The 22,686-nt window shown below is 41.4% G+C and overlaps 1 protein-coding gene across 1 annotated transcript; it reads right to left on the reverse strand.

Moving 5' to 3' along the window:
* Window positions 1-12,100: 12,100 nt before the first annotated feature.
* On the reverse strand, window positions 12,101-12,713 carry LOC119649215. Its single transcript, XM_038051273.1, has 2 exons — window positions 12,557-12,713; window positions 12,101-12,449 (listed from the first exon to the last, which is right to left on the reverse strand). The coding sequence occupies exons 1-2, from the start codon at window positions 12,566-12,568 to the stop codon at window positions 12,168-12,170; spliced, it is 294 nt and encodes a 97-aa protein (XP_037907201.1). The 5' UTR covers window positions 12,569-12,713; the 3' UTR covers window positions 12,101-12,167.
* Between the last annotated feature and the right edge of the window lie 9,973 nt (window positions 12,714-22,686).

Here is a 22,686-nt window from a genome sequence, read left to right on the forward strand (position 1 = left end):
CGAGATCTTGGGCTGCACATTAATGAAGCTAAGACGAACTACATGGCGACATAAGCAACAAATAACAAAGAACCAACAACATCGAATCGCACTGGTCAAATGAGAACAATAAATATAGGAGACTACAACTTTGAGACCGTTGAAAATTTCTTTTACGGTTGAAACAACAGCTATAGTGATGAAATCCGCGCACGGTTGTAGCTGCCAATAGAGCCTATTTCAGTTTACAAAAACTGTTTTGGTCGAAGCGTCTCCTATAGGGTCAAAGGTCTTACTATACAAGACATAGATCTTTCCAGTCTTCAGGTATTCCTCAAAGACTTGAGTTGTTAGCGAAAAAAATTGCGAACCCTTGGCCGCAGCATTCGAGAGAAGAATCCTCCGAGGAAAAACCCCTACATAAGGATAGACGATTCCGTAGCCTATATATCAATGAAATTTCTAAGCGATCCGAAATTCACAACCGTCTGGTTGTGAATAAAATCCGGCGCAGTAGGTTGTAAAGAGAGGGTCACTTAATCCGTATGGTAGAGAAAGAAGATGTACCAGACCCTGCCTAAGATGAAGAAATGAAATAGGTCAGGACGCCAGGTAGCTTTTAGGGATATGGAATTGGCGGACCCCGGCTCAAATGAGATAAAGTTATATATATGCTCTCGGCCGTGAATCCCGCTTAAGTATATGCTTTCTCATTTCCATCTCGTTATTTGGTTACATACAGGTCTGAAAACATGCGTTACCTAAAAGCTGCCTATGACATTCTACAAGGATCCACTTCAACTACAAAGTCTTGTCGAACAAGTCAAGTCTCTTTTCAAAATCGTCACGATGATGGCCATTTTATGCTCTTCTTCACTGTTGTCTCAGCTTCCTTGCACCATTTCCAGGCCACAGCTGAATCAGACTGCGGAGCTTTGCTGGGAAATTCCTTTGCGTTCCCCTTTGCTTTGCTAAAGTCGAGTTGCACCAATTTGTTTTATTGGTATATTCGATAGCTCTTCATGTGGCAAATAAGTGGATCACCGACTTTTCATGATTAATTTGACGGTTCGGGTGTCACAATCACATAAATCATGAACTAAAATACCCTACCATTGTTTTTTCTTAACATCCGGTTCAGGCACGGCGCTAGTAAGGAAAATTATATGCCAATTTTTCTGTTGTGCTGCTTAACAGCATCCAAGTGATAAATATGAGGTTGTTCTGGGCATGAAGTTGCTGCAGGGCCTTAATGGTATTTTAATCCCCAGTGGGAAGTTAAACAAAACAGTTATTGAATGATGATAGCTCAGAGACTCTCCCCAGGGTTTGAGGCGCATCCTCCTATACATCATTGAAAGAAGAACAGCGACATTTTACCGATAGGCTCAAAGTAAAGCGTTGCACCTTATGATCATATAGTCCTTACAGTAAGGTTCCTTCCTACCTTGTTAGCAGCGCTCTTTATGCATCTCCGGAGAGATTGGTGTAATCATAAAAAACTATCGTTGCCAATTCTATAGCGTTAGCTGCAATCGGCGTTGACAAGTGAGGATCATCGGAGGGCCGCTACTACTTTGACTTGCCTTTAGCCCGCAAGTGGCTACAAGACGGTATTTGCCTCCAACATCCGTATAAATTATAACCAGGACAAAATTCAGGCCTAAGCGAGCCGACAATAACCTAAATTTTTGTCTCTTGTCCACTTAATGGTTTAGGTCTAAATTTTGCTAAGAGAATTTTGAAAAAATCAAAAATTTGACTGACGGTTTCGTCCAGGGCAGAGGCAACTCATCAGACGCTGCCTCACCTCTGCCCTGGGAGCAGCGTGACCGAAAGTGCCAACAGGTGGAAAGACGCTCCCTTTTATCATCGCAAAAACACGACAAGGTTGCGAGTTATATTGGACTTAAAACACCAGTCGTTGTAGTCTAAGCTAGACTAAAGCTAGGTTGTTGTTTAGGATCTGCGGGATCCTAAGTCCCCATCCACTTGATGGTGGACCGGACTAAATGAGGAGCAACTTACTCCCTCGTTTTTTAGACCATAACTCGCAACCTTGTCGTGTTTTTGCGATTATAAAAGGGAGCGTCTTTCCACCTGTTGGCACTTTCGGTCACGCTGCTCCCAGGGCAGAGGGGAGGCAGCGTCTGATGAGTTGCCTCTGCCCTGGACGAAACCGTCAGTCAAATTTTTGATTTTTTCAATTCTTAATGCTTGGGGTGCCACGCTCCAATACTAGGGATCTATGGACTAAAAACCGAGGGAGTAAGTTGCTCCTCATTTAGTCCGGTCCACCATCAAGTGGATGGGGACTTAGGATCCCGCAGATCCTAAGAGAATTTTGTCTACGTTATAATTTATGCTCATGAGGTGTTTACGAATTAATATGATGGGCATATACCACTTTTATAGCTACTTCGGTTATACTACTCCCAGGGTAACGAAAAGTTGTTTTAACTGTGACGCCATTTTCACTTATGCAAACAAAAGAAAAAGGATGGACAGGAGGATTGCCTTACAATGCTGCAGCGGCGAGTTCAAAAAGTTTTTTTTGTAAACTGAACGTAATGAACGGTTATTTTATCGGCTGTCTGCACAGTTGTCCTATATTGTTACGCAACACAACGATGTGCTTTTTGAACAGACCAACGTGAGATTCGGATGGAGGCCGATGAATAGGTCATGCTAGAACTACTTGGCATAAATTAATGGTAGAGAAGAAGAAGCTGTCAAGGTGTCATAATTGAAGCCTGCGGGGTACAGTTGGAGCTTGTAACAACCACCATATAAAAGCTTAGATTCAAGAGCAGGCCAGTAAGGTAAAACGAATATGCCAGGACATCATATATCAAATGGGAAGTACAATGTTATTAACATGAAACCACGGGGAATCGAGATACTCACTAGACACCATAAGGTCAGGGCCATAGAGAGCATCTCTCTGATAATATTGTCCAGGGAGTGCTCTTCTGCTTCTGCATAGAATTGTTGATGAATTCCATCTTTTCGCAAGAAAACAATCAATCAATTGCACCTTGTCAGTTTGTGCAGCCTCCATGCCCACTTACAAACAATAGCATCATCATCATCATCAACGGCGCAACAACCGGTATCCGGTCTAGACCTCCCTTAATAAGGAACTCCAAACATCCCTGTTTTGCGCCGAGGTCCACCAATTCGATATCCCTAAAAGCTGTCTGGCATCCTGACCAACGCCATCGCTCCACCTTAGGCAGGGTCTGCCTCGTCTTCTTTTTCTACCATAGATATTGCCCTTATAGACTTTCCGGGTGGGATCATCCCCATCCATACGGATTAAGTGACCCGCCCACCGTAACCTATTGAGCCGGATTTTATCCACAACCGGACAGCCATGGTTCGCTCATAGATTTCGTCATTATGTAGGCTACGGGATCGTTCATCCTCATATAGCGGGCCAAACAACAGCATCATTGGACCCAAATCTCCAATGGGCCGCGCAGTCCATCTGCCTCTTTACTCATTTTCCCAAGAGGGTTACCATTCATTCAGTGTATGTTGCCGTTCTCTATGAAGAACCATCTGTCTTGAATCTTCTCCCTTGCGCTTATAGATGTTTTAGCATTTCTCAGCAAAAATTTCGATGGGGATCACTCCCGCGATAATTTTCCCAGCCAGCTTTCAAACAGCACGATAGGCACCTAACATCCCCAAACCACCCATCCTTTTCACTTTACATACGCAAGGCCCTTACGACACATATCCTTGCTAAGGACATCACCCCACACCTCTGCGGCATAGAGCAGAATGAACTGCATCGTACTCAGGCCTCCCTGCTAGAAGAAGAGCTGCATGGAAGTAGAATCTACAACGTTTGCCACTTCAAAAAATTTTCAATTTTCAAAAAAGAATCTTGACCAATCGACTGAAATTCGAACTACTGCTTTCTTGAATTATGGATAGGCACATGAGGGTTTCCCTCAAAATTTTCATTCCAAAGTTCAGACGGCCAATTAAAGGAAACGGGGATTAAAATTTGGAAACTGAGAAGATTATAGACAATGACTTTACCTCTCAAACAAAATTTCACTTTCCGACTAACATTACAAAGCTTATACTTTTATATTCCAATGAACCAAAGAATCAATATAATATGAGGATAAATGGAAATATTGTAGTAGTAAATATTGAAAAATGTAATGTTTTTTAATAATTTTTTATTTCATGAAATTATGACAAAAATTCCAAAAGAAATCTCCATCATAGCATCCCTTGTAAATCAGTCCCTTAATAAGCAATCCTGTAGCTGTGAGCTTCAATTGGAGTGGGGTATCCCAACTGTAATCAGAATATTTAATTAATTAAAGAATTCAGCGATTGATAATGAAGTAATTCCTTACTGCATATCCTGCAGCATAGGTGATTGGAGCAGGAGCAATAATCGGGGCCGAATAAGCAATAGTTTGAGCAATTGGAACTGCAGCAGCAACATGGGTAGCATGTTCGGTGTTGGCTGGAGCCTCTGGCTGTGGTGAAAGCTTAGCCAAAAGAGGGGTAGCAACCAGTGGTGATGGAACAGCGGATGCGACGGCAATAAGAGCGAATAATGCAACCTGGATATAAATAGATAAAATAAATTATATAAAAAGGAACTCCTGATAAAAAACTGAGTATCTTTTGATTATAATTAAAGTTGAATGTAACTATTGGTCCCCAGCATTGTTTTATCCTGCGAACAAGGACTGCAATCGGTACAGTCAACTTATTTTCTTAATGTCCTTACGAATTTCATCATTTTGAATGAGAAAAATATTCTGCTGATTCCGTCTAGAACAAAAGATGTTGCAACTACGAAATGTAGATGTGAATTGATGCGCTAAGATGCCCTACACCCGGCATTTATACTTCAACCGTTTTACTTAAAGGTAAACGTAACGACGCAAGGTACATTAACATTTCAGTGTCCCATAGAGAATTCAAAAGTAGATTCTAGAACATAACTTGTCCAGTCCCATCTGATATGACCGCATATTGGTGGTCGGCCGGGTTCACCTTCAGTCTATGTAACCAGATCAGGGAGTATCATCCAATTTCAAGTTTCTTCCGAAGGCAGTCGTTTTGCAAATTGTTGCTGTTGTTGCCAACAACTTATAGGCAAGAATCTATTCACTACATCCACCTATGCCTAGCTCTATGTTGCGGTAACATTCGTGTAAGTTACGATATGTCCAGGGTTTGTTTTGCTTGAACAATATATTAAGTGATGCTGTTCCGCTCCGAAAGATGAGGAATGATTTCAGTAGCCATCGTTATATGTATCTCTTCCTAGTTCTGATCTGCTGTGCTAAATATAAATATGATGGACTTCTGAGCTAAATGGAACTTGATATTGAACATGTAGGCATAGTTATTTTCAGCATCAGTTGTTAGCGAAGAAACAATTATCGACAAAATCTCATTGGGAGGTAGTTCCGTTTCGTACAATTGCAAATCGAGTGCTGCCGAAACAGGATATTCAAGACTCAGGGCGATAGCATTCGGAGTAAAGTCCGGAATTAGTTTTACTCTTAGAGCATTTGATCCAAATTAAAGCGTCGGAGGTCATCAACCTAATTTGAAGTCCACCTAGGTTATGCGCCTATCTATGCTATGTCGTTCTATCGAAATCCCTCAACTTTCCCCTTTTTGACCTTTACCAATGCAATTACAATCGGAATCGATACTTATCGAAAGTGCATGTCGATCATAATGTACTGCTTAATTAATTCAATGCATTTTGGTGTCATTGAGGGGCCTCCATCAGTACTTTCAATGCTCGTTACATTTATCACTTTACGTAATCGTTAAAGTTAATAATAATAATTTTGAATGAAGCCAATAAAAAATTGAACTTGTTTCCCGCAGTGCCTTTAAATTAACAGTAATACGAGTGACGACAAAGAGTTGAGATAGTGGGCAATGAATAGCTCCATGGCCCCAGTTGGATTCAGTCCACAAAAAGACTACCGATTATGGCTACTCAGTAGATTCTGGAGACACCTTGCTAGACTCTAGTCTAGACATGTGATTGTACTGCATTCACCCACGAGGTGCACGCCATAAGATTTGCAGACTAAAAAATCCAAAACAATGAGATATTTCTTGCAATCTATTCAACTTGTTTGAATCATAGGAAAAACAATGAATTATTTTAATGCTTCCTACGTTTTTACTTTGTTGATCAAAAAGGTCGGAACTATTACACTTTTTATAGTCGATTTTGATTTAGATAATCTATAACAAGGACACATTTTCGGGAATAAGTCGGATCAGTTTTTTTAGTTGCACCAGCAGTTTTTACAACTTGAAGAGTTTCTTGTGCAGCACGTAGTCACAAATTGCTTCGTTACCTGTTTATTTGATTCATATTTGAAATTTAGACGAATCGATCTTAATGTTTTGCATTCAAAGAGTTCATCACATGGACATTTTTATGGTTTGTGGATGATGTCGATTAGATTGTCGTTAGGATCCCCTTATAGAATTAGCTTACACCATCGTAGACGATCATGGACCCGTTTGAAAGGGGAAGAGAAAAGAGGGTAAGACCTAAGTTTCCCAGGGATAACCCTCACTCACGCTAACAGTATTGATAAACCTGCAATGTTCCACTGAGCCGAAATTTTAGTATTACATCCTAGATATATATATAGCATAAAGCGAGGTAAGATGATGGAATTCTGAGCCGAAAACCTGTTGGATGAAAGCGTAAACTCAATGTCGGACACGACTAACAACATCTGCACCAAGATTCCCTAGAAAACATGTCAGCAGGGAATTGATTAGGAGATTCTAGTTCAAAATGAAGCGCTTTTCAGTAGTATAGTGCTAAGTATCAGTGGAGACTTCCGATACAGGGAGAGAAGTGTTAATGTAGTTGTGATGGTTGATCCGACTATCCAGGATAGATTTCCTCCCTTTCCTTGGCCTCCATCTCGATCCTTCAATCGCGTCCTCCAATTAGGAAACGTCAATCTTTTACTGGCCGAGTCCTTCCACCGTTTCTGTGGCTTTCCCACTGGGTGGCGTCTTTCGTGTGTGCCTTTGAATATCCTGTTAGGTATTCGCTTGTTATCGATCCGTTCTAAGTGATCACTACCGATGCTGCTGGGTCATCATAGAGCTGCCAAAACTCATGGTTGTATCTAATTCGACAGTCAGCTCCATCTTTTACCGGTCAAAGACTAGTATAGGTCCCAGGGCAGAACGTGGAATGGTACCCACCAAAATACCTGCTGAACCAAAATCAACCGCTCTACTATCAAACCCTACCTCCACCTCCACGTAGTGATCGCTGGGAACTCTTTCTTAATGAAAAACTGCAGACGTAGAAGGATAAAGGCGAGTCTCCCGTGCCTAAAAACGGGACAAATTGTACTAACTGGTCCTCCAGGTTCTGCGTTGGGCAGGTCTGACAACCCTACATGGAAAACCCAAGTTATGCAGCCACAGAAGGAGCCTCGGACAGGATGAAACTTAAAACGACGAACGCGCCAACGCCAACGGAATAACGATTTACGTATTTTCTCATGGAGCGTGCGCTCCCTGTACAGACCGAATGCTGCTGAGCAGCTAGCCGATATCCTTTCCTGATATAAGCCTGATGGAACAGCGTTATAAGAAATGCGTTGGACAACGACCGGTTTCCTGGAGAGGAGACACTACCTCATATATTATAGCGGAGATCTAATAAACCATGTGCTCGGAGTAAGCGAGTAGCGAAATTTAGAAATATAAACCTCATAAACGTTCACGCCCTTACAGACGAGACTGCACAGTGGGAGAAGGATACCTTCTACGAGGCAGTTGAGTGGACCCTCGAAGCCTGTCCCAAGTACCTGGTACCTGGTTTGCGCGGAAAGCAGTCCACAAACATACATGAGGCTCTCCAGACAGGACCACTTTCAACGGAATTAACTACGTGTTGATTGAAACCCGCCACCTCTCAGCCTTGATAAATGTCAGAACATATATATCATCATTTCGTTAGCATAGCGCTCAAAACTCAAATCACAACATCACCTACAATCCCCTCTGACAATCAAGTGAGAGTGCGTTCTGAAGCCATTCACAACACAGCCCTCCACAACACCTATAAAGACGAAATGGATGGCGCAATAACCGCAGCTAACAGATGTCCTGGAGATGAAGCATCAACAAATGATCTCCACAATCACCTAAAGAGTGTCATCATTGATACGGCCACAAACATACTTGACCCCAGGAGCAATAAAAGTCAAAGCGGCTGGTTTGACGATGGATGTAAGATAGCAATAGAACGGAAGAATGCGCACGCATAGAAGCTTATCACGAACTCCATCGAGCGGAGAAGTGACTTCACAGACGGAAAAGGGAAACAAGTCTTGAACTCGAAATGTACAGCACCAGGAGCAAAAGTTTTACCAACAAGTTTTCGATCTTTTTCCCCCCGCCAGCTGGGATTTTAGCTGGTAGATACGGCTTGATCCTACCAGCTGTATGTCAAACCTTTTCAATGTCCTTTGTATGCGTTTGGACAGATTTGAGAAGGTGACACTTGATCGTTTTTGAGCGGTTGAGGGTAATTGTTGGCTATAGAGTGTAGTGAGATTACTACGTTCTAACCTTCGGGTGTGTTTCTTAATCATGTGTCCATGGTGGCGCTGGGTTACCCGTTCTTCATAGCCGTGTCCATGATGTAGAGTTTTTCGCTCCGGTAGTCTTCCTCTGTGAAAGCAGCCATTTTGTGCTGGTAGCTGTGGAACGAAGTGGCCGGGATTGTACGTTAAGTGCTGGTCGGTTTCCTGAAAATAGAAAAAGTAAATTGTCCGTTTTGACGTTTGATTAGTAAATCTAGGAAAGCCAATTGGTTGTTAACTTCAATCTCATGAGTGAAGGTTATTTTTTAACCATATATTTGGCAATAATCCATACTGCTCTATTTTTTCCTCTAGTGATGCCATGAAGATTTCACTTAGGAGTGGGGAGAGAGGATTGCCCATCGCTACACCCGAGGTCGTTTTGAAATATTTTCCCCTGAATGTGAAATGAGATTGAAGTTAACAACCAATTGGCTTTCCTAGATTTACTAATCAAACTTTCCACGTTGGTAAGTATGTGCTGTCTGTAACATTGTTGCCTTTTCAAGGTTTTGATGAAAACAAAACTTTATTAGAGTCAATTTACTGTCTGTCCGTCAGTCAGTTTCACGTACTTTTCTCAGAAACGGTTATAGCTATCGGCACAAAATTTGGTAGAAGGGTAGGAACTGTGAACTCTTACACATGCTGTAAATTATATTGCTACACGTTGAACTTAAGGCTCGAGCCGGTTGCCAACATGTTTCTCCACATTCCGCATGTACCTTCAATCTTAGTCAATTATCAGGAATTATTTCCAGGTATTGCTTCTTTTGATCTAGTTAATTTGATGTATTCCAGGTCTTTCTGGCTTGTTATTAAGACAGCTGTAATCCGCGCGACCGCGACCGTTGATAATTTCTCCTCTCTAGTGTCGAAAATCACAACCGATAAAAGCTACGATGATGAAATCCGCGCAGGGTTGTTGTCAGCCAACAGAGCCTATTTCAGCTTACAAAAACTGTTTCACTCGAAACGTCTCATCTAGAGGCAAAACTCTTACTGTACAAGACATTGATCTTGCCAGTCCTCATGTATTCCTCGGAGACTTGGATTCTTAGCAAGAAGAATTGGAAACTCTTGGGCGCGTTCGAGAGAAGAATCCTCCGAAAAATTTTTGGCCCCTACATGAAGATGGACGATTCCGTAGCCTACACAATGACGAAATCTATGAGAGATACCATGACCGTCTGGTTGTGGATAAAATCCCGCTCAATAGGTTACGGTGGGCGGGTCACTTAATCCGTATGGAGAAGGATGATCCCACCCGGAAAGTCTATAAGGGCAATATCTATGGTAGAAAAAGAAGACGAGGCAGACCCTTCCTAAGATGAAGCGATGGCATAGGTCAGGACGCCTGACAGCTTTTAGAGATATCGAATTGGTGGACCTCGGCGCAAAATCGGGGAGTCTGGAGTTCCTTATTAAGGCAAGCCTCTACCGGATACCGGTTGTTGCGCCGTTACCGTTGATGATGCTGATTCGCCGTTTGCGGCTTCGATATAACTTGCTGGTTTCTTTGGAGTTTTTATTCGATACATGCTACCTATTCATCTCGGAGGTGTTCAATCAGGAAGTCATTTGCGAGAAGTTATTCTTTTGTCTCACTTCCTTGGTCTTGTTATCTCTTCCGTCCATCATCGATTGGTAAATGGAACGTCGTTTAATCCTCCACTATCTCAACCAATTTCATGATTTGGTCATCTGGCAGTTTCTTCCTTCCGCCACTGAGTTTACTTTCATATCTACATTGACTGCATTTGAGGTTTCTATCACGATTAGGTGGTCTCCGCTCAAAGCCGTTATCAATGTATGACCTCTTGTGCTCAGAGCCCCATCAGGTGTAATTAGGTATAGTACAATCGGAACCTATGCCGACTACCAAATGGCAACCAATAATTGAGCATCGTTTGATGCTTATTAGAAATTGACGGGACAGAGGTGTTTGCCCTTTGGTTTATTTCTAGGGTGACCTTCATAGAGCTTTGTATATTTATAGTAGGGTATGGCATAAGACCGGCGCAAGGAACAGGCATTCTATCTCTCTCGTTGGCTGTAGATGTAGCCCGGCAGGTACCATGCAGAAGAGAGAGTTAGGTTTGGCAGCAGAGCTATAGGTGAACATTATGGGGCGTTTTCCAGATTTTCATCACAAAGTACCAAACCTTGCCACAGCTATGCTGGGGCGCTTTCTAATTTTCAATCCCCAAGTAAGGAGGGGTATCGCAAAAGATGCAGCGCTGGTTGCACCCAGTTGTACAACAAAAAAATAAATTACACGTCTCACAATGATTCAGGCAAATCTGCAAAGGAGTCTACACACTTGATGAATGTGGGAGAGAGTTGGCGTGTGTTACGAATGTGAGACTAGATGGGATTGAAAGTTACGCATGGCATTGCAGTCTCGTCACTGGCCAGGCACTCCTTCCGAAACTTCGTTATCAGTGACTTTACTGAAGTTCGCAAAAATTTAAAATGAATAGCTTCCGAAAAAATTTATATTTTTAATGAGAGGAGGAAGAATAAAGATGAAGTTAGCAGACTTACTCACAAAATGGAAGCTTAAATAAGGAATTTAACCAACAAATTCAAGGACGGAATGGGAACATCAGGGGCAACATAAGGAAAAGCAGATAAAAGTTAAGAAAGCAAGGAATGATAAAGGGAGCGAAACGGTTTATAGTTTACGAGTGACCTCGAGCAGAAAAAAAAATTGATCCGACGCTTATCTGAAGCGTCACGAAAGGTCAAGTGTTTGGTTTTCGATGGCAATTTCAATTTAACTCGACCGCTTTTTTGAACTAGACTTTGACGCAACCGTTTACATTTCTTGAACATGAGATGTTTATTCGTTTTTGAACTACAACAAACTACCTACCAATAATATAATATCTTGGTTTAAATGCCCTGATAGCCAAAACCAATAAAAATAGAAATTATCTAGTAACCAATTATCGGTTAAAAATATCTAAAACACTTCATTACGAGGTGATCCAGTTTTTCTATAAGCAAACTCCGGAAAGGTTTAATTTCAAAATAATTGACCATAATTGTTGAATAGTAGAAAGACATTTGATGAAATGACTAGAAAAATAGCTCTGCAAAATTCAAATGAACGATTGGTAGTTAAATGTATGCATGAAGATTAAGTGGTTTTCTGTTGCTAAACTTCTGCATTCACTACAAAGTCGGCGCTGGTAACCACCATCTACTTTGCGAAATTGAATTGTCTTTGTATGTCTCTCGCAACGGTTTTGGTTTTATAATGGAGAACTGCCGTTTGGAAAGAATGTACATACTACAAACAGAATGACACTGCTTCACATTGCGTATACTATAAATAGGTATCTTTCCATACTCCGATATGCGCTTTGAAGTATCAGGTTCAGATAAAGGTGATCCAGGCAAATTTAAGAATGTTTGAATTGCAAATTGTAACTTCAAAATCGTTAGGGATGAAGGAATCAAGGAATTTAAAGCAGTTTTTAATGTTCCAAAAGCATTTTTTTATTTTTTCAGTTAATCATGTGTAATTATACGAATGCAGTCTTAGTAGTATGGCCCTACATATGCGGTGTAAGCGGGGGCAGCCAAACCATAGGATTTGATCAGTGGTGCAGCATAGGTACGAACAGCTGGTGCAACAACTGGAGTAATCAGATTTGCCTTGCCATGCACAACGGTTGAACTTTGGTGCGAAACTGCACTAGGAATGCTCTCGACAATATCCCCAACTTTAGCTATCGCTGGTTCATGGATGATAGCGGACGAAGTGTAGGCAATTGGAGCGATTCCGGCAGCGGCAACTGCAATGAAAACGGACAACACCACCTGCAAAAAAAAACATAAAAAAATAATATTCATGGACCAATTATATGGTTTTGAGGCTGTCCATACAACCTCGTACAAAAACCCATCCCACGCTCAGCAAAACTTACCAACTTGAACATTTTTGCAATACTTGAGAAGGTCTGTGTTGACGTTTGAGCAAACACGAACTGATGATGTTGCAAGTAATTAACGTACTTTTTATAGGAAACACCAAGTCTGTGAAAGGGTTTTCCAGTCACTATAGCGAGGAAACTGAGTAGCTGGTGTACTCCAGTTAATGTCCTTGATAATCAAAACCTATTTATAGCTGGACCTCTTCAAACCGGTCAACCGGCCTGTTAAAGATGAATTGCAATTCTGCAATTGCTATTTACGTACCGCAATTACAGTTCGCTGAGTACAGGCAGTAACAAAGGGAAAAGCCTCCACTAAAAGAGCCCAAAGTCACAATGTCATTGTACAAATGTTCACATGTTCACTGACCAGCAGCCATCATCGGTACCACCGTCACCGTCATTGGTAACATGTTGCCAACTGAGGTTCCAGTTCAAAAGCTATGCGGCATCAAGGAATTTCAAGATCAACACTATTTAGCCATAAAGTCTTGCGTGCAATAAACAATGAGTGGCTGACGCTAAGTGCCGGCTGAAATGGCATAAATAGATCCAAGCATCTCCAGTAAATCATTGCTAATTTTACTGCAAGATATCAAGTTGATTAAGCCTTACTCGGAATTGCCTCCGTAATTGTTGTTTTCGCACCATTAATGCATGAAGCGTAATATCAGTTACTCTAATATTGCACGCTTTTTTGTGACCGTATTTGGGGAAATGCTTTCGATTTTAATCTACAAACACAAGGCACAGTGCAGACGCCAACGGGGTCTCCGTAACAACCGGTTTCTTACATTAGAGCGGAGTTGAGGCCGCTGCAATGACAATACCAACAATTAGCCCACTTATGAACGAATTATGCAAATCACGCAAGATTCCTACGTTTACACACTTCCCTGTATTGTAGATACACCTCTGCATGCACATATCCAAGCCATGAATATCATACCCATATCAAAATATTAAAGTGGACACTGAACAACCTTTGTTTACTCATTTTCTGTGAATTTTAAGATTTATGGGGTAAGCTTCTGTGTAAATTCCATTAAAGTTGCAGAATACAATCCTCAAAGAGGCATTGTTTATTGGACACGATATTACGATTCAAACTTAACTCGTGATTATTACTCATATCTAAATGACAAGGATAAGCCAATCAACTTTCCAGCCTTTCGGTGATGATTTGTGTGAGAGAAATTTGGGACCTTTCCTTTTCTAGCATGTGCCGGTAACTAAAGTTACGCAATTTGCGGAACGGAAACTACGTAGAAATCAATAGGACTAGAATCCAGATAATCATTATACTCGTGTCATCAAAGGATTCCCTGCCATAACCATATGGTTGCAGAAACCGAAAAAACTAAACTAAAAAATAGGGAAGTATTTTCGACGACTAACCTGTTAAATCTAAGAATAATTTGGGTTAACTGGCTTTTATTTTTACGCTTTATTTAAATGCGCTTTCTTTAGAAGACCAGAAAATATTTTCTGATCATCATCATCATCAACGGCGCAACAACCGGTATCCGGTCTAGGCCTGCCTTAATAAGGAACTCCAGACATCCCGGTTTTGCGCCGAGATCCACCAATTCGATATCCCTAAAAACTATCTGGCGTCCTGGCCTACGCCATCGCTCCATTTTAGGCAGGGTCTGCCTCGTCTTCTTTTTCTACCATAGATATTGCCCTTATAGACTTTCCGTGCTGAATCATCCTCATCCATACGGATTAAATGACCCGCCCACCATAACCTATTGAGCCAGACTTTATCCACAACCTGACGGTCATGGTATCGCTCATAGATTTCGTCGTTATGTAGGCTACGGAAGTGTTCCTTATGTAGGGGGCCAAAAATTCTTCGGAGGATTCTTCTCTCGAACGCGGCAAAGAGTTCCCAATTCTTCTTGCTAAGAACCCAAGTCTCCGAGGAATACATAAGGACTGGCAAGATCATTGTCTTGTACAGTAAGAGCTTTGACCCTATGATGAGACGTTTCGAGTGGAACAGTTTTTGTAAGCTGAAATAGGCTCTGTTGGCTGACAACAACCGTGCGCGGATTTCATTACCGTAGCTGTTATCGGTTGTGATTTTCGACCCTAGATAGGAGAAATTGTCAACGGTCTCAAAGTTGTATTCCCCTATCCTTATTCTTCCTGTTTGACCAGTGCGGTTTGATGTTATTGGTTGGTTCGTCTTCGGTGCTGACGTTGCCACCGTATATTTTGTCTTGCCTTCATTGATGTGCAGCCCAAGATCTCGCGCCAATTACCGCCTGCTCGATCTGGATGAAGGCAGTTTGTACGTCTCCGGTGGTTCTTCCCATGATGTCAATATCGTCAGCATAGGCCAGTAGTTGGGTGGACTTAAAGAGGATCGTACTTCTTGCATTTACATCAGCATCACGAATCACTTTCTCGAGAGCCAGGTTAAAGAGGACGCATGATAGGGCATCCCCTTGTCGCAGACCGTTGTTGATGTCGAATGGTCTTGAGAGTGATCCTGCTGCTTTTATCTGGCCTCGTACATTGGTGGGGGTCAGCCTAGTCAGTCTTATTAGTTTCATCGGGATACCGAATTCTCTCATGACCGTGTACAGTTTTACCCTGGTTATACTATCATTGGCGGCTTTAAAGTCGATGAATAGATGGTGCAACTGTTGTCCATATTCCAACAGTTTTTCCATCGCTTGCCGCACAGAGCAAATCTGATCTGTTGCTGATTTGCTTGGAGTGAAGCCTGTTTGGTATGGGTCAATTATGTTCTGAGCGTATGGGGCTATCCGGCCTAGCAAGATAGTGGAGAATATCTTATAGATGGTACTCAGCAACGGGATACCTCTATAATTGCTGCACTGTGTGATATCTCCCTTTTCATGTATGAGATAGATAATGCCTCGTTGCCAATCGTCAGGCATTGATTCGCTGTCCCATACCTTGAGCACAAGTTGATGAACCACTTGGTGTAACTGGTCGCCTCCATATTTAACCAATTCGGCTGTAATTCCATCGGCTCCTGGCGACTTATGATTTTTTAGCCGATAAATTTCACAGACTGTTTCTGTTTTCTGATACTTCCAGTAATTATTGCAGGTATCCCTAGGTTCTTAATTACCAACTTTAAAGTGATAAGGTAACCATCAACTCGGATAGTAACCAATTTCCTTGCGGAACATTGCTAACTAACTGCAGTGTTTCGCGAGGACGAGTGGCGAGTAAACTCCATTTTCCTTATTACGTTTCATGGGACAGTATAACAATCTTGCATGATGTCGAACTCCTAAGTCCTTCTTTCATATTATACTTTCAATCAACTTGTTCTAGTAAGAATTAGCCGAATGGATTCAGATAGGAAGCAGCGAGATGCAAAGTAGACTAGTAGGACAGTGTGATATTCTCCCGATTAGCATATTCCTATCAACCCAATGGTCTCCTAACAGCACTTCTGCCAAGGCATTCCTCCCAAATATTTTCACTAACCTGAAATATACGAGCGCTTTTTGATGAGCTGTGAGCCATCAGCCTCCTATTATAGTTTGCGAACCTAACCTAAGTGCAACGTATCTACTCCTATAAAAGATTCAAACGAGACGCAGCCTCTCGAATTCACGATTCATCTCTCCAGGTGCTCAAATTTCATTTTCACTGGGTTTTTATCCACTTTGCCTAATTTAGTTAACAGCACCAGTAAATTTCTTAACTCCCGAAATAAAGACCTTCCATTTACGATTGTGACTTTCGTAATTTCCCTTCCTTGTGGAGCAATACCGATTGATCCTCGAAGGACCGGTCCTTACATCAAACCTTGCTTGTTTCCTATTACTTGTAGACTCGCTGTGACGGCTTTTCTTCAACCATAAAACCTGGTGAATTTAAGTTCAATCTTACATACTAGCACATCCTTTCGTCCTTATCTATTCAGCTCTCTTGCAAAATCATGTTGTCCGAATAATCTTACGCAATTTGATTTTAAACATCTCGTCTAATAGAACTGTCACTCGCCTTTCGTTATAGTTTCATTGAGATCCAAATTTCCGCTGTTTACTTCTTCATGGTGTCCCAAAATGATGCCCTGTGTCCTTACTCGTAACACAACTATCAACATTTGTACGACTGCACGACTTTCATTTTCAGAAACATTAAACACGCATGTACCCACTTGCAAAAGATTCTACCGTTGTGGAGCATAAAGGTAGCTACGCAACTTTTGACCATTAATTCATCCCGGCTTCCACTTTGGTTCTGCTCATCCAGATTAATTAATTAATTGTTTCCTTTACTTTTACGACGTTTCCATAGCCTTGGCATACTCAAAAATCAACCCTTTCTTTACCGTTGCACTCAAACGATAAACACTGCTGAATCGTCCTACGATACTCGCTTGCGTATCTTCCTTGCCTTTCAATTTTGCTTATCTGCGTCCACCATTCACCTCGCTTTCTTTATAGTAATCATCCCAAAACTCTAGACTTTACCGTGTCCATTTATCCATTCCTTCCACTTCCTGCGACGATTCTTATAATTCCGTGCTATGTTTCTTCCTCTACTCCAATTATAACACTCGCTTATAAAAACGCTCATCGATTTTATAATTTGGTGAACCATTGCTGTGTCGCACTGTCGCTAAATTCCTTGGTGTCCAGTATATGCCTACGGCTAACTCTGTCCTTAAAGGTCTCAAGTTCTTATCACTCGCTTCTCGCCACTTCACAGTTGGCATTTGCCGACTTATCAACTCTTGAACAGCTATCTCTCCGGCTTTGCAATATTCTGCCAGGTACTCTCGTCCGGCTTACAAATTTCTTCCTTCTGTTGTATTTTCTCTCCTACCATTTTACTCCTTCACTCATGACCTCTTCCCTATGGTCTATTGCTCCTCAGCAGCTACGCTCCTGCTCTTTAGTCACCTTCTGCCTTATTACTTCTTGTGATTTTTGAATATTCTGACTAGTACTTTCATGCAACTTGGTAGTTTCCTCTTGCTATTTTGCAGCTTCTCGGATGCTCTCCTGCATCGGCTTTGTAATCTCACTGGCGTTCTTATGCCGCTTCCTTCTGTCTATTCACTTCTTAATAAATTGGCTTTTCATCTTGCCACTCTACAGTTCTTGCTTGCCCCTCCACAGCTTGCCTGACCAAATCCTTCAAACACTCTGCTGTGCTAGGCTACTTCTAAAATGCCTTTTTGTTCTACAGTCACTTCTACCTTTCTCATAAACTCCTTTATATATTCGTCTCGTGGTTTTAAACTCTTTTCCTCTTGTCGTGCATTCTTTTCCTCTTGTCGTATTGTCATCTCTTCCATAAATTTTGCCTGTTTTTCATCTTCTCGTGCTTCTCGTCCGTTTATTTTTCACTATATGCAGCATATTTAATTATAAAACAGCAGCCATGAAAAATAGTCCACACGGGATCCGGATGAATTTGCGTTGTAGAACTTCAAGAGCGCGATACTGCGAAAGGGGGACCGGGCAATAGTGAAAGGGGTTTCCTACCGAGAGGGTAGGCAAATGATGTTAGGGAGACTTTAAGTGAACATCCAGTGGCATTTGCTAACATTAGGTGACACCCTGTTAGCCGAGCACCAACGGACCAGATCATCTAGGTTCGACTGCAAGATGGAACAGTCCAGCGGTAATGAAACAAAAGCAAAGAAGGGGACGTCATTGACGAAAAACAAGAATATTAGGGAACCAAGGATAGAGCCTTGGAGAACACCAGAGGAAGGAGTGAGGGAATTTTATGAGTAACCATAAAAAGAGACTCAGCAGGAACGGTAGGATAATAGGAGAAAAACCAAGAGATGATTGAGGAAGAAAAGTTGAGTAGAGAGAGTTTGGAGGTTCTCCTCTTCTGTGGTCATCATTATCAAAGTCTTTGGAGTAATCGGTGTAAACGGTGTCTATCTCCGTTCGTAAATTAAGGGATTTAACAGCGAAATTGGTAAAGACCAGAAGATTTGGAGCAGTAGATAGATGCTTCACGGAACCATGAGATAAATCGGTAGTTGACAGCTAGAGCGAAGTGCCTCCTTCCAAAGATAAGGAAAATAGCAAATAACATTCTCCAAGACTTTTCTTGAAGATTAAACACAGAAGGAGATAAATGTATTATTTACAGTTAATAAGAAAGAGGTTAGAAAGCGCATCGAGACCAGGTCCCATATTGGTACCAAAATTATCAAAGAACTCAACTAAGAAAAGTGTGAGGAGAAGAATGGCCAGAGCTTCGGAGCAGCCTGCACCTAGAAGAGGAGGATAGGGCGCATTGGTCGAGGTATAGACACTTAAAAAGAAGAACAGAGAAAATCCCAGAATTATTGTGGGGAGTTGGCAGTGGAATCAGAAAAATTTATGGAAAAGCGAAATAAATATTAAATGGTGTTAAGTGAATAGCGAGCTTCGACCGAATTTTCTGTAAAAATATGTAATCGTTCGCAAGAGAAGCGCATGTCACAGGCAGACCAACAACCAGCCAGATAGGCAAAAAGTGAACCGATTTTAATACTTCAAAAGGAAGAAAATATATCCGAGGCAATTTAGGAAACTCTAGGGAAGTCTGCTGAACGATTTAACGGAGAGTTTTAGCAGAGCAAAATACAAACGATGATATTCAGGTTGTAATGATAATTCTCCCAAATGAAGAGGCGAGAAGCTTGTCGCGTAATCCTATCTGATCCTGATCCCGACGATTGCAAAAGTAAATATTTTTAAAAAAGTGAACGGAAAACTGATCTGGTTGTCCCCGAAATGTTTCCTAACGCGGATAGGCCCGATTTGCAATGGTGGTCCTTTAAATCAATCTATGCAACTACGGCGCCCAGCAATTCAAAAAGACAGTAATGGACAATATCGTCACAAACACCCCTGAGAAACTACTTATCTGTAGGCAGTTGGCCCCATATAGACTGAACCGACTAAGAAACAAGTTGTAGCCGCTGTTGTTGCTCCTGACCAGTTTACTACCGAGTCTCCCCAGGACGTCTTCTTCCTAATCGAATATTTTGTGTAATACTTCTAGCGTGACTACATGTTCCTTCTGGTTTCCGTTAATTTTTCTATTATTTAATTCCTAGGAATAAATATCGGCAAATGGCAGCTAAAAACAGCACACGACATCTGTAATCTATCTACAATAAAACTAGTAGGCAGCAAGGCCATGAATACCATAATTAATGCAAATTTATATGTCTACCTCGATGGAACGTAAAATAATATAATATATTAAACGGAACCAGTTACAAACGAGTTTGAAAGAATTAGCAGGATATACAGAATTTGGAAAATTAGAAGGTTGGAAAAAAGAAAGAAAAAAGTGATAGCTGTTCTTAAGAACTAAAAGCTAGAGAAAAAGAAGGATTTTTGTTTATAAGTGGCAATTTTCTTTATTTATGCAAATACCGTATTCACGGAATCAGCTGTTCCCCCTCGAAACCAGGAAGTAACATCATCGAAAACTCGCAATTTTATTATCACTACTTATCAAAAAAAATGTTAGGCTTCCTATCCCGATCAGTTTTCAAAACTAATTTTTTTTTTTTTTTGGAATTAGGAAATCCTTTTTAACATAGTTATTTCCTGCTGAGTGTTAAAAGGGAGACAACTCATTTAATTATAGTATAAAATGTTAATGTCCCTGAACTACTGAAATCGCTTAAGGACAAAGGCTTAATCCACTACAGAACCACCATCCTCAGTTCATAATTATAAATAGCCTCCATAGGGAAACCGATTCCAAAGGAATTATGGCCAAACTCACTTCAGAGTAACCTGGGAGCCTTACCTTAAAACCAGGCATAACGTAAACTTCAACAGATATAACATTATCCGGAACGATAACAATTCCATCGCTGCCCTCCTAGTTCGAAAAAAAAGTATCGTTTTAAGAAAGTCGCAGTCGAGAACCTGTAAATTTCTTGCATTGTGAGGGCAATACCTCCTTTTCGGTGGCGATTTCAACTCGAAGCACACCTCGTGAAACGACACATACAAATGTGGAAATCTGTCAAAATAGATCTATGACTGGCAAATCCATTTCAGATCCGCCGAAAAGACTATGTAGTCCGTCTATTCTCGACGACTTCCTGCTATCTGACGAAACCAAGCAAAGTTAATGTAAAGTTAGGAGGACATGGCGCAGGAATCTCAAACGGACTTTTCGCAAATATGGAAATAAAGTCAGTCAGTACGGAGTGATTTCCTTGATTAATTGTCTAAATACAATTCTTCGGCAAACGGTGGCGAATTTCCACTATAAAGAAATTAACCGAAAATTATCCTGAGTCGCAAATGTTTCAAAATATAAAAACCCTAATGAATAAACACAAGTCTTAAACTTCGTTCTTACTTAGAACAAGTAACCTGTTTGCAGTGACTCTAGGAGAGTGCAATTCCTTGCGGAATTATTTAAGATTCAGCTCAATACCCCTCCGCCTCAAAATGATCTGACCTTAACTGTGATTATTGAAGCGACAATCAAAAACTTCCCGTCCGGACTCCGGAAGATTAAAAAATCTTCCTTTGTGTGTCATCTTTTCGACTACGAATACCGCCGTCAGACCCTTGGATTCACAACATTTTCTAAGTCTATCAGAGGTAATCACTTTGACGCATAACCTAAACAGTAAAAGATCAGCCGGATCTGACAAGATTTACAATTTTGTCATCAACCTATAATCTGCCTCAAATATCTTGCAGTAACTGCAAAGTAGCAAAACTCATTGCGATTCGACAGAAAGGCATTCGCGCTGAACTAAATAATTTGCGACCTATTTGCTACTTTTCACTAGAAACGCCGAAATATATCGGCTAGAAAAAATGAAACTGGATAGCATATGGCCTTTGGTCATGTTTCTTAGACTCTACTGAGTGGAGAGCAATACCGTGGAACCTTCCATCCTTTCTCCCTTTAATATGCCTCACCTGGGTACATGGAGGACAAACACAAGTTATTGTTATGTGTCATCATCATCATCAACGGCGCAACAACCTGTATCCGGTCTAGGCCTGCCTTAATAAGGAACTCCAGACATCCCGGTTTTGCGCAGAGGTCCACCAATTCGATATCCTCAAAAGCTGTCTGGCGTCCTAACCCACGCCATCGTTCCATCCCAGGCAGAGTCCGCCTCGTCTTCTTTTTCTACCATAAATATTGCCCTTATAGACTTTCTGGGCTGGATCATCATCTTCCATACCGATTAAGTGACCCGCCCATCGCAACCTGTTCAGTGGGATTTTATCCACAACCGTCGATTTCGTCGTTATGTAGGCAATAGAATCGTCCATCCTCATGTAAAGGGCCAAAAATTCTTCGGAGGATTCTTCTTTCGAACGCGGCCAAGAGTTCGCAATTCTTCTTGCTAAGAACCCAAGTTTCCGAGGAATACATGAGAACTGGCAAGATCATTGTCTTTTACAGTAAGAGTTCTTGTATCGTGAGACGTTTCGAGCGGCACACTTTTTGTAAGCTGAAATAAGCTCTGTTGGCTGACAACAACCGAGCGCGGGTTTCATCATCGTAACTGTTATCAGTTGTGATTTTCGACCCTAGATAAGAGAAATTGCCAACGGTCTCAAAATTGTATTCTCCTATCCCTATTCTTCCTGTTTGACCAGTGCGGTTTGATGTTGTTGGTTGGTTCGTCTTTGGTGCTGACGTTGCCACCATATATTTTGTCTTGCCTTCATTGATGTGCAGCCCAACATCTCGCGCCGCCTGCTCGATCTGGATGAAGGCAGTTTGTACGTCTCGGGTGGTTCTTCCCATGATGTCGATATCGTCAGCATTGGCCAGTAGTTGTAGTGGAGGATCGTATCTATTGCATTTACATCAGCATCACGGATCACTTTCTCGAGGACTAGGTTAAAGAGGACGCATGATAGGTCATCCCCTTGTCGTAGACCGTTGTTGATATCGAATGGTCTTGAGAGTGATCCTGCTGCTTTTATCTGGCCTCGCACATTGGTCAGGGTTAGTCACTGTATATAGTACTTCTAAGTATCTTAAAGTAAAGTGGGGAAATAACTAAAAGGAAGAAAAAACCTAAATTTGTTTTTCAAATGCCAAATAAAAAGTTTTTATAGTTCCTATACCGGTATTTCGAGGACCAGTTGTTCCTCAGTGAGTTT

The sequence above is a fragment of the Hermetia illucens genome, chromosome 2 (assembly GCF_905115235.1).
Source record: "Hermetia illucens chromosome 2, iHerIll2.2.curated.20191125, whole genome shotgun sequence".
NCBI classification, from domain to species: Eukaryota; Metazoa; Arthropoda; class Insecta; order Diptera; family Stratiomyidae; genus Hermetia; species Hermetia illucens.